The 13,139-nt window shown below is 47.2% G+C and overlaps 1 protein-coding gene across 10 annotated transcripts in view; it reads right to left on the reverse strand.

Moving 5' to 3' along the window:
* The window catches only part of FRMPD2 (FERM and PDZ domain containing 2), a 229,230-nt gene that overhangs the window by 147,305 nt on the left and 68,786 nt on the right, over nucleotides 1–13,139 (reverse strand). For all 10 annotated transcript variants that reach the window (XR_013233792.1, XR_013233793.1, XM_077350968.1 and 7 more), the window contains 6 exons: nucleotides 8,793–8,943; nucleotides 8,568–8,706; nucleotides 8,072–8,212; nucleotides 3,814–3,996; nucleotides 3,312–3,462; nucleotides 2,618–2,834 (listed from right to left, as the gene is read on the reverse strand). Coding sequence is in view for 8 of the 10 variants with exons in the window: in XM_077350968.1 (XP_077207083.1) it covers nucleotides 2,618–2,834; nucleotides 3,312–3,462; nucleotides 3,814–3,996; nucleotides 8,072–8,212; nucleotides 8,568–8,706; nucleotides 8,793–8,943 (982 nt within the window). In the remaining 2 variants the exon portion in view is untranslated. The remainder of the gene's footprint in view (nucleotides 1–2,617; nucleotides 2,835–3,311; nucleotides 3,463–3,813; nucleotides 3,997–8,071; nucleotides 8,213–8,567; nucleotides 8,707–8,792; nucleotides 8,944–13,139) is intronic.

Genomic DNA, 13,139 nt, shown 5'->3' on the forward strand with positions numbered 1-13,139 from the left:
TCATGGTCATCCCCAGGTTTCTGGCCTGAGATGTGATAAGTTGCATCCCGGCCAGAGAGGGCAAGCGTGCTTCCTGGTCTGCTCCCATACGGCCCGACCACAGGACCTCCGTCTTGGAGGGGTTGAGTTTCAGGCGACTCTGCTTGAGCCATCCAGCCACTGCTTCCAAACATCAGGTGAATGGTTCCGGGGCAGAGTCTGGGCAGCCATCCATGAGGAGAAAGGGCTGAGTGTCATCAGCATACTGATGGCAACCCAGCCCATAACTCCGCACCAGTTGAGCCAGAGGGCACATAAAGATGTTGAATAATGTGGGAGAAAGCACCGAGCCCTGTGGGACCCCACAAGGGATCCAGTAAGGGCCCGATAATTCCTCTCCCACAGCTACCCTCTGTGTCCGGTTTTCATAGAATCATAGAATCATAGAGTTGGAAGGGGCCATACAGGCCATCTAGTCCAACCCCCTGCTCAATGCAGGATCAGCCCTAAGCATCCTAAAGCATCCAAGAAAAGTGTGTATCCAACCTTTGCTTGAAGACTGCCAGTGAGAGGGAGCTCACCACCTCCTTAGGCAGCCTATTCCACTGCTGAACTACTCTGACTGTGAATTTTTTTTTCCTGATATCTAGCCTATCTAGTATTTGAAGTTTAAACCCATTACTGCGTGTCCTCTCCTCTGCAGCCAACAGAAACAGCATCCTGCCCTCCTCCAAGTGACAACCTTTCAAATACTTAAAGAGGGCTATCATGTCCCCTCTCAACCTCCTTTTCTCCAGGCTGAACATTCCCAAGTCCCTCAACCTATCTTCATAGGGCTTGGTCCCTTGGCCCCAGATCATCCTCGTCGCTCTCCTCTGTACCCTTTCAATTTTATCTACGTCCTTCTTGAAGGAAGGAGTTTTGGAGGAAGGAGTGTATTCAGCGCAACGCTGTACCCCTTATCCCTGTACCGGTGAGACGGCTCGCTAGCAGCTCGTGATCGACCACGTCAAACATGGCCGACAGATCTAAAAGAACTAGCACAGCAGAGCTACCTCGGTCAAGCTGACGACAGAGGTCATCCAACAAGGAGACCAGCACAGTCTCAACCCCATCACCAGGATGGATGCCAGACTGGTATGGATCGAGCGCCGAAGTATCTTCCAGGAACGCTAGGAACTGGTCCGCCGCAGCCCTTTCCACCACCTTACCCAGGAGCGCTAAGTGCGCTACCGGGCAGTAGCTTGTGGGGTCATGCGGGTCCAGAGATGGTTTCTTGAGGAGAGGGCACACCACCGCCTCTCTCAACGCCTCAGGGAACTCCCCCGACTGGAGAGAGCAGTTGACGATCACCTGAGCTGATCACCTATCCGTCCATCACTCCCCTTAACGAGCCAAGATGGACAGGGATCGAGGGGGCAGGTGGTCACCCTCATCTTCCCTAGCAACCCGTCCACTTCGGATAGAGAGAGCCGCCTGAAGCCATCACACATTGCCTCCAAAGGTGGCCAACGGGTCTCCAGTTCATTAACTGTATTAACCGTGGCGGGAAGGGAGTGGCAGAGCGACAAGACTTTATTCGCAAAATGGCTCACAAATGCCTCACAGCTGATGGTCAATTTTCTACTATTTTGGCGCCCTTCCTCCAGGGCGGTAAGAGATCTAACAACCCTAAATAGTTGAGCTGGGCGAGAGCTAGCGGCAAAGAAGTAACGTTTCACTGCCATCTCATACGCCCTCACAAGCGTTCGATGAGATGTTCTTGTAACCTCGTCACGAGACTTCCGCCACACTCACTCTAGTCGTCTCAATTCCCTCTTCTTCTCCCGGAGCTCTCTGGTATACCAGGGTGCCCGTTTGAGTCAAGTGCAGAGAGGATGTCTAGGAGCAATTTTATCTATGGCAGCCGACAGGCGGGACTGCCAGTCCTCCACCATGGCTGCCAGCGTGATGCCGGGAGGTTTCGGGTCCCGCAGAGCATTCTGGAAGCCAATTGGATCCATAAGTCTCCTTGAGCGGGCAAAAATACGCCTGCCGCCCAACTGGTCAAAAGCAGACCTGAAATCTCCTGAACTCATTCACACAGTGACTTTACTTTCCTTATATACATACATGGCTTCAACATAGCTTCAACATTCATGGAGAGGGGGAGTTAAAAAGCTGAATGGTATGGGTGTGTGAGCTTTGCTGGCTAGCAAAGCACCTAGAATGGCCAAAATGCTATTACGGAGGATAAGAACAAGAGGGGGCTGAAAGGAACCATGGAAAACAAAACAATGTTGCTACTTGGGTTTTTTGCAAGAAAGGGACAGAATGAACAGCAGTAGATGGTGCCTCTTGAGGCAGGAAGAACACTTGGGGTCTGAGGGAACATGCCAAGGGTTATAGCAGCAGACAAGCAGGTTGGAGGGCCACACAGAAAGAGGTTGGTGTCTGCATTCGGCCTTCGGCCCTCAGATTGGTGATACCTGATCTAGGAAGACTGTTCAAGACCTCGCCTCATAGGTAACAGAGAACTTCAGGCAACAAGCATTTGCCCCCATGTTCTCAGCATCCTCAATTAAGATTTATTCTCCTCTTCTGGACAAGCTCTTAGAAGCAGACCATGTGATCTCATTCAGGGTTGGTGAAACCATACCTGCCCAGGTTGCTTCTTTCTCCATTTTCAGTGCTGGGTTCTGTGCTGAGGCTATCATCACAAGATCTGCTTGTTTTAACCCCAGCAGATGCGCCCTCCAGATTGGTTCCATACAATATGTTTTCTGAGCAGGTGAGTCTCCGAATTAAGGTGAGGTTATCCTGCTGAAATGTACAAGCTGGATTTGATCTGGCTACTTCCATTAATATACTGTTCTCTGTAAGAAACAAGTGGATACATTGATTCATATTTGTTCATAGAAAGCTCTGCCACTGAAGTTAATCCCTGTAGAACCTGAATTATTTCCAGATAAATTAAGGAACTCTGCCAGCAGTCTCCAGTGTAGTCCCTGCTAGGTGTCTATTGGGGGGGGGGGGCAAATGTGGAACCGAACGGGGCCACAGGTTGGCTGATTGACAGTCCAGATGAGTACAACTTTGTTTTCATGGTAGCTATCATTACAGTGTTGGCTTTATTCTTGCTCGCTCTCTCTCCTTCACTGGTTCAACCTCCCACAGGAGCCATTTTGTGGCTGGCTCTGTCTCCTGTGAACAGTGGGGCTTAGGGAGGATAGAGACCTCAGCGTTATATAGTGCCATAAAGTTCACCCTCCAAAGCAGCCATTTCTTCCAAAGGTTGGCAACCCTAGTAGCATCTTAGACATTGAGAAATCCTTCTCTTTGCCTTTACTCACCTGTCTGCAGAAGTTGCTGCGAATTCATTTGTGCACTGAATTTGTGTTGAGCTGAGCAGAGGTCCAGTAAATATTTACACATTTTTGCACTATCTGTAAGGAAGATGTGCTTTTTGCCACTGAAGCTGCTCTCAATCATAAATTTCTTCCTCTAAGCAAAATCAAAATGCACACACCAATTAATGTTCTGTGCTCAGAGGAATACCCGTGTGACTTCACAGCATCACCTAAGGGTGAAAACTACAAAAAAGGACACTTTTCTTTATTTTATGAATATATGTATTGTTTTGCCATTGGATAGGTCTGTTTCCCTCTGTTTGATCTCCTGTCCAAGGACTAACCCTGCTTTGCTTGAGAGATCCAATGAGATTGGGCCAGCTCATAGATGCCCTTACACAAAATTTTATGCAGTCATGATATGGTTGGGACGGAAATACTCAAGTCAAACTCCTTGGAAAAGGAGGCAATTATGTGGGGGGACAGGGGGTCACGCAATACTCACATGCGCTGAAATCCTCTCTGTTTCCCACCACAGAAACCGTTGGCTGGCAGTCCTGGTGTTGTTCCTTATGTCATATACAATGATTCCTTTGGCACAAATTCCCAACTCCAAGCCTCCTGCTGTTTTCTTCTCTGGGGACACATGGTAGAAAACCACACCATATTCTGGAAGTTGCTGTGTTACCTTTTGTGCAAAAAACACACAAAAATCACAAGTGGGAAAGGAGTCAGGTTTATTTGATACATAATTCCCAATGGTCTAAACTGAGTGTCTAAACAGGAAAAGGAAGGAGAAAAGCAGATGAATATATGGCTGAAAATAAAAAAGGGAGAACTTGGTACTGTCTTTCCAGCCAAAAGTTCCCCCACACTGTCTAGTCTACCAGCTAAAATTTGCTTTCTGCACCCCATGCCTTCAGAGATAAGGTGTATAGCAATTAGGGAGAGGGCATTTTCTGTGGCACCTTGTCTTTGGAATAACCTTCCTGACAGAGCAATTTCTCAGAGGAACAGGCTTCCTCAGGAGGTGGTGGGTTCTCCATCTTTGGAAATTTTTAAACAGAGGCTAGATCTGATGGAGAGGCTGATTCTGTGAAGTCTTAAGGGGTGGCAGGTTACAGGAGATGAGTGACTGGGATGTGAGTGTCCTGCATGGTGCAGGGGGTTGGATTAGATGACCCATGAGGTCTCTTCCAACTCTATGATTCTATGATTCTAGGAAGGGCGCAAGTAGTTTGGCTTGGTGGAGGCGGTAAAATGCCAGCTGTGCTACCTTTGTGACCTGGGTTGCCATTGTAAGGGAAGGAGCCAGGATCATGCCCAGGTTCCTGACAGAGTGGGTTGCTGGGGGGTCCAGAGTGGGTCGCACACCGTCCAGGGCGGGCAGGCACGCTTCCTCCCCTGGTCCCTTCCTACCCAAACACAGGACCTCCGTCTTTGCAGGGTTGAGCTTCAGACGACTCTGCTTTATCCATTTCATCACTGCTTCCAGGTATCTGGCTAAAGATTCTGGTGGGGTGTCAGGGCGGTCATCCATCAGGAGGAAGAGCTGGGTGTCATCTGCATATTGGTGGCAACCCAGCCCGAACCTCCACATCAGCTGAGCAAGAGGGAGCATTAAGATATTAAACAGGAGAGGAGAGGACTGCTCCTTGTGGGATTCCACATGTGAGCTGGTGACAGCTAGATACTCTCTCCCCTATTTAAATATGCAAGGAGAAACAAAACACTACACTTTTTAAAAGAATAAAATAGTTTTATTTGAAGAGTTGGTTCTTATATGCTGCTTTTTCTCTATCTGAATCACCTATCTGAATCACCTTCCTTTCCTCTCCCCCGCCCTGTGATGCAGTTGGGGCTGAGAGAACTCTAAGGGCATTTCCACACATCAGTAAACTTCCACAGTTCCACAGGGCGAACTGTGGAAAAAGGGAGCTCCTCCACCAGGCATTTGCTTGGAACATCTGGTAGTCCCTCCAGACGCCCCCCCATGACTGAAATAATTGACCTCCCAATGTTGCTGTTATCTGTTATTATATTATTAATGATGTATTGCACTAATGATGTATTGTAATGTTTTAAGGTTTTACTGAAAGTTGTTTTGATGTTACAGCCTGTATAACGTTCCATGTAAGTTATATAATGTTCATTGTAAACTGCCCAGAGCTGCAAAGAATGGGCGGTATAGAAATCCAAATAAGTAAGTAAGTAAGTAAGTAAATAAATAAACGGAATGGCAAAGCGCTAAATGTTATCTCGCTCCGCAGCCATTCCTCACCTTTCCTGCTGTCTCACCTTGTCTGCCACCGTTTCACTCTTCTTACACTCCACACGTGCTGCTGGAAATTACGGAAGAGAGCCACATGCCTTATAAGTGACTCTCTTCCATCTGTCAATCAATCCAGACAACTATAATGGAAATGTCAGCATTCCTGCCTTTCCCGGGGCGGGGGGTTGGGGCTACCCTACAAACTTTCAAGGTAGCTCCGAGAGGTTCTTCCCAGACTCCCCTCCAAATTTCAGAATGATTGGTCCAAGGGGCCCATGTCTAGGGGCTCCCAAAGAGGATATCCCCTTCCCTTCATTACACTCTATGGTCCCCAACCTTTTTATCACCGGGGAGCACTCAACGCCGGGGACCACTCAATGTCTTTTACTGAGGCCTGGTGGGGGGGTAGTTTACTCCTCTACTCTCAACCACTGCCTTAATGCTCTCTGATCACTATGGTAATGTTTAAACATCCCTTCAAAATAAGATACAGACACGCCACAACAATGAACATAAGGAACATTTTATTTTCACTCATGAAAATATTCACTATTTTAACTCATGACAATGACAAATCAATGGGAACCCTGAGCTTGTTTCTCTGCAACGCAAGTGTGTTATAAAAGGGCCGGGGGGGGGATGAAGTAAAGGGCCGGGGGGGGGAAGGCATCCTTTGGGGCCCACCTCCAATTAGTCGAAGGACCACATATGGTCCGCTGCCCGCAGGTTGGGGGTCGCTACTCTATGGGACAGACTCCATAGGAGCTACCCTGAAAGCTTGGAGACTCTACCTCAAACCCCACCCCACCCAGGCCCTGGGAAAGAGGGGAATGCTGAAATTCCCATTATAATCTATGTCGCCATAGACTTTCATGGGCACCAAAGCCCAGGCAGTAGGATCGGGTCCTTACTGAGTCCTTTGATGGGGGGGGGGGAAGAATCGTTCTTGATTGGGGGGGACTTTAAAGAGGCATCCTTTGTGTGACGAGTTGGGAAAGAGTTATTTTTTGCTTTCCCTGCATACTTGAACGCCTCTTCGTTGCACTAGGCAGTTTGCTTAAAAAAAAACAAAATCCCATTCCCATGAGAAGGAGGCAGGTGCGAGGGCGGGACATTGGAGGTGGAGATAACGCTCCTTGACCTCCATACATTTCTTTAGCATGTGGCCTGCTGGTTGCTCTCTTGTAGCTCACACTTTTTAGGTTGGGGAATCCACCTTATGTGTTTCCCCAGCAAGTGCTTTAAGATGAAGGGTGTAGCTAGAGATTTGCTGCTTGGATGTTGGATGTTGGCAACGTTGTGTGAAACGCCAAAACGTAGCGTCTTCACCAGGTAAGCATTTCACTATATTTATGGCATGTGGAAAAGCCCTAAGAGAACTGTTACAATTTCCGCACAAGGAATTTTTTGTGTCACAGCCCCCTAAAGCAGTTGGCTTATTGAGCCCCCTCCAAATAACGTCAACAACATTCAGAGGCTGTTTCTCAATGCAGCCAGTTTTAAAGCACGATGTGGTAAATCCAGGAAAGGGGATTTACCACCCTCGATCGTGCATCCCAGGGGTGAGCAAGCAGCCAGCAGCTAGGGCTAGGAACATATGGAGGGGCCATGGCCGTGGCCGTCACGCAGCCCAAGCTGTTAGACCCCATGTCCCTTCTGATCCTCTTCTCACAAGTCCCCCTGCTGGTCCATATGCCTGCCACTCAGCCTTCTCCACTTGCCTTGGCCTCTTTTTCAATGAACACTCCTGAAGTGTGGGTGCCGCTGTCGCCTCCCTCCCCACACATGCACACATGCTTCCGCATGAGGCCTGCCACTACAGCTGCCACTGCTGCTGCTGCCCCCCCATACTTCCCCATGAGGCCTTGCTGCCGCTGTCCCGCACGCACACATACACCTTGCGGGGAAATGTGTATGCGTGCAGGGGCAGCAGTTCCCTTAGTCTGGGGCTTCTGGTGCCTGATCTGAGGGCAGCGGCCTGGTGCCAACATCATATGGAAGCAGAGATTTGCCCTAATTCCATATGACTTCTCTCTTGGCCTTTTACGCCCATGTGTAATCGGCCAAGGAGAAACAACTTTACATAGAAAGATAGGAGACAGTCCTAACTGTCTGTTGGTCTGCATTCATTCTTTCAGAAAGTGAGTATAAGTGTGCTCAAAGAAGCAGGAAATCTCCAAATGAGCCAATAAGGACATAGGAGGAAACTTTAGAAAAATGCCATGAAGTTCTTAATCTAACCATGCTAAATATACATTACTTCCAATGCCCCTTCTTCATCATGCACACTACAGATCTTGCACAGCCCAGCAATTCCTTCCCACAGCCCCCTGCTGGATGCTAAGCAATTTAGCCCCTTCACAGTATGTGGGTCACAAAACCTGGGAAAGGGCATTGCTCAGCATTTTCAGCCACCCTGTGTCCCAGGAAATTTTGCTGCAGTTGAGTGTTCACAAGGTTATAGCCTGAGTTTGGGGACATTCCAGGATACCTTGAGAAATTCCCATTCGGCTTCCTCTTCTGTGAAAGCGTGTGCCACCTGGTGCAGCCTGGCAAGCTCCCGCCGTATGTGATCAGGGCCCATTTTCTCAATTTGGCTTGCAGGCATGTAATCTTCAATCTCATAATGTGTCTTCCCATGGACGTTGAAGAGAGGGAGGCAAAGAAGGAAATCTGTTACTTCAGATTATCTTGTTCAGAAGGATCAAAGTCACAAGGCAGCAAGATACAGGCAATATGGATTTGGGCTGCCTGAAAAGGTCTTGGCAAAGATGGAGAAGCTCTCTGAGGGGCTACCAAACTTGAGCCTCGCTGTTCTACTGCCAGCCAGCACAGCCACCCTCAATCTGTCAGACAATAAGGGATTGGGGTCTGAAAGGCAGAAGGATGTGACCACAACTGGACCTGCTATGGCATTCCTCAGTGCTGGGCACAGCTTGTTAGCTGGCCTTTGTCTAGCTGTGCAAAAAGGTAGTCTTGAACTATACCTCTGGAGCACAAGCTCCCATTTCTGCTTGTAAGCCTAAGGCGCCCAAGTGAAGCATGACCTCATTGCTACAAAGCAAGCGCTCCTCCAGTAGGTCTTTCCGAAGCTGCAGGTAAAACTGGTGCCTGGTCAGGGCCTTCCTGCAAAAGAAAAGAGTCAGGCATGGCAAAGGGACACCCCTCTCCAGGGAGGACCACCGGGCTGGGTGGGGAGACGAAACACTTACTGTATGACATTGAAGTCATCAACGAAGAATTTTATCCTCAAGAAGAGAGTGAAATTGATGATGGCTGTTTTCTTTTTGGGTTGGCCACTCCAGCCTTCTGGAGCCACTTTGTAAAGCTTGGTGTCATCATCCAGAAAGAAAAATTCTTTACCTAAGGAAGGAAGATTTTGTAAAGAGTGAAATTGGGAACTTCAGAATCATAGAGTTGGAAGGAGCCATACAGATCAGGGGTGGCCAAACTGTGGCTCTCCAGATGTCCATGGACTACAATTCCCGTGAGCCACAGCAAATGCTGGCAGGAGCTCATGGGAATTGTAGTCCATGTAGAGCCACAGTTTGGCCACCTTTGATTTCTAGTACAACCCCATGCTCAAGGCAGGATCGAAGAACTCTCCTTTTCCTTTCCCCCCACCTTTTCCTTTCAACCCACACCACCCTGCAGGCTCTCCTTTTCAACCTGTAGGTTCTACTCCCTTCTCCCATGGGCCCTCCTCACCCTCCTATGCCCATCCCCTACAGTCTGCCCCCACCACACACACACACACACACACACACACACACACACACACACACACACACAGGATTCTCCTTTTACCTCCACTGGATTAACTACCTTCCCAACCCTTTTTCTGTTCATCATCACTGGTGTTTGAATATCATTTGGGTGCTCTGATACAGTGGTCCCCAACCTTTATTAGGCTGGGGACCGGCAGGGCATCGGGCCGCGCCCGCGGGGACCGCGCCCGCGCGGGCCACGCCCACGCTTCTGGCCGCGCCCGCGGGCCGTGCCCGCGCATCGAGCCGCGCCCGCGGGCCGCGCCCGGAAGCCACGCCCGCGGATCGGGCCGCGCCCGCGAGCCACGCCCGCGGATCGGGCCGCGCGGGCGCGGCCTGCACGAGCGCAGCCCGGCCCCGATTCCTTCTCCCCGCCCTCCCGCAGTAAGTAGCTTCCCGGGCCGCAAGCTTGCGGCCTGGGAAGTTTTTTACTGCGGGGAGGGGGGGCGGGGAGAGGGAGCTGCGGCCCGGCGCCATGGCCTTCGCGGCCCGGCGCCGGGCCGCGGCCCGCAGGTTGGGGACCACTGCTCTGATATACATAGCTGAACTTTCTCTTTCCCCTCTTTCTGTTGATACAAAATTTTGCTATAATCTTTTGAGATACACTGAAATCCCCAAATAAGTACTTTTTGGGAGGAAGTCAGATTTCCTACAAACCTTGGAATTTCAGCTGTGGGTGTCCCCATTGTTTGGGTTTCTCTCTACAACTCAGATGAGAATGAAATGAATTAATGAAACTGGGCATATTTTTTTCAAAAACTGATTCTTTAATATTTTTGCCATCAGTTCCTCCAACAAATCAGTAACTGGAAGGGATGCAATTTTTTTTTTAAAACTGGAAGTTATGATGAATTTCTTTTTAAACTGCTAACCCAGGTGGCTGGACTGCCTAGACTAGCCAGACCTTTTCAGAACTTGGAAGCTAAGCAGGGTGAGCCCTGGTCAGTACTTGGAGGCAAGACCCCCAAGGAACTCCAGGGTCACTATGCTGAGGCAGAGAAATGGCAGACCATCTCTGAGCATTTCTTGTCTTAAAACCCCAGAGAGGGATCACCACGAGTTGGCTGTGACTTGACAGAGGAAAAGCAACAAAAAAACCCCTCAAAAGAGTTATCTATAGACACCAAATAATAGATTTAAAAAATCCATGTTGATTACAATGCCATCCTTTGCAGAGTTTTGCCAGTTTGGTGTAGTGGTTAGGAGTGCGGACTTCTAATCTGGCATGCCAGGTTCGATTCTGCGCTCCCCCACATGCAGCCAGCTGAGTGACCTTGGGCTTGCCACGGCACTGAGAAAGCTGTTCTGACTGAGCAGGAATATCAGGGCTCTCTCAGCCTCACCCACCTCACAGGGTGTCTGTTGTGGGGAGAGGAAAGGGAAGGCAACTGTAAGCCACTTTAAGATTCCTTCGGGTAGAGAAAAGCGGCATATAAGAACCTCCTCCTCCTCCCCCCTCCTCCTCCCCTCCTCCTTCTATTTGATTGTAATTAATTTAAAAGTGTGCAGTTTTGTTTACAATGCCAATTTTGGTCCTGCATTCCAAAGAGCAGCTTAGAAAAAGCAGAGCCTGGAAGTAATTTGATGCCTGAAGGAAAACTGAGCCCAGGAGCATCCTCCATCCCACATGCTTATTTTGAAAAGGTTTGCATGACTTGCATAATACCCTATGAAAAGAGGCCGGTTCAAAATGAATATCACAGTAGAAGAAAGAACCTACCCTAGGCTATAACTAAGAGTTAAAGCAATTTAACAATGAATAAAGATAAAAATACAGATTCTTATCTCTTCTTTTAATCTCTTCTTCTTCAAACAACCAAAACGGACTCTAGATTTATACCATTTTCAATGTAGCATTTTCAACAGTAGTTATTTCCTGAATACAAAAGATTACAGTCAGAACATTCTTGTCAGTCATTATTTCCTAAGTACAAAAGAGAACATATTTTTCCTTACAGTTATTCCAATTTCAAACATTACATACCTCCTATAACTATTTTATGAGCATAAAGTCATCAAATGGCATTGTTTCTTTAGATATCCTACAAATTAAAATGTGAGTATTAATCAAAAGCTAGGTTTTTGCAAGATAAAAATACTAAAGGACCAAGTCTTACCAACCAATAGTATGTGCTGAGGATCTAGTCTTTCACTAATTCTATGATCTAAAATAAAATAACAACATTTCAGAACTCATAAATCTATTACCATTTGAAAATTATAACACTTAGTAATAACCTCTTATCTATTATTCTCCATTTAAATTTTAATTATATATTGGTCTTTAGCTCAAAGATGTGGGGAAGCTTAGTCCAGAGAGAAATTTTAATTTTAGTTCGATGACCACCCTACATAGCCCAATATTGATTAGGAAAAAATGGAGGAAAAAATTGTACCCTGGGATCACTCCCCTTTTACCTAATATTTATCATCCTAACTTTCAATCATTTAAAAACTATGACATGGATTCTATAGGATACCCTGGTAAACAATTATATTGTAAAAATATTATGGAAGCATTAGAAGCAGATGGAGAAGGAACTCTATTAGATATAGAAAGTTTTTTTCCTCCTGGGCATAAATAGTTTCTGAGATATCAATTACATTCTTTCTTTGAAAAGAAAGAAACTAAAAAAACAAATGAATAGATCTTTAACAGAAGTTGAAGAATTAATTGAAAAATTTGAAACCACAGAAGGGAAATTAATATCAAGATTATACAAAATACTGATGGGCGGAGCTATGGCACTTAGATAGCTCGAATACTTCGAGCTCCTGTTCCACTGAGGGTCAATCGCTGCTGTGATTGACAGAATCGGGTTTTGGGTACGCAAACCCACCCACCATCTACTCAGGAATTCCTTGTGAATCTCTGGGGCCTCTCTGTTCCGCAGGGAAATTAATATTCCCTGGAACGCAAGCTCAGTGTGCACAGGGTCCAGTAAGTGCCGTTCGCCATTTTAAAACTTTCATCTTTCCTTACAACTCTGCAATCTACACAGCTCTTACTCTAATCTTCAAAGCTAATTGGATTCCTCCTTGCAAGACTTTTGACTCATCACAACTCCGGAGTGAAAACAACTGGCAGACATCAGATCGAGCCTACAAACAGTGAGTGGGGGTTTCCCCCGGCACCTTCTCTCCTGGAACAAACTCTCGGCGTGCAAAGCTGCTTTCTTTAACTTAAGCAAGCTAGAGAGACAGGAAGATAAGTGAGAGAAGGTAAAGAAAGGAGTTAAGGTAGCCAGAACATCCCCTCGCCACTGTTTATAAATCGGAGATTGAAAAAACAGATACAAGAATCTCGCGAGAGCTGCTTGCCAGAACAAGAACTGGCTTGGAAAAGCTTCAACAGGTCATTAAAGCGACGGACGACAGCTGGTGAGACATTACTTTAATATCAAAACAGACGGTGGCTCTTCGTTTGGACTCCGTAGGACCTCTACTGGTTATATGCAAAATTGCCTACAAAATGTCCATGCTAAAGAGATTTGCTTATCTACTGGAACTACAGACGGAAGACCTGAAAGCACATATAGATGGCTTACTTAAAGATATGCTCAAGGAGTTCAAGGGTGGTAAGGAAAAAGTCTCTAACAGGAATGATGAATCAATAACAGTGGCTGATGACAGCTCTAAACAAGGTGAAGATATGCTCAAGGAGTTCAAGGGCGGCAAGGAAGAAGTCTCCAACAGGAATGATGAATCATTAACAGTGGCTGATGATAGCTCTAAACAAGGTGGAAAATTACCAGTAGAAGAGAAATTGGAAACTATGGAGATGGAAAAGGG

The sequence above is a fragment of the Paroedura picta genome, chromosome 8, assembly GCF_049243985.1.
Source record: "Paroedura picta isolate Pp20150507F chromosome 8, Ppicta_v3.0, whole genome shotgun sequence".
NCBI lineage: Eukaryota > Metazoa > Chordata > Lepidosauria > Squamata > Gekkonidae > Paroedura > Paroedura picta.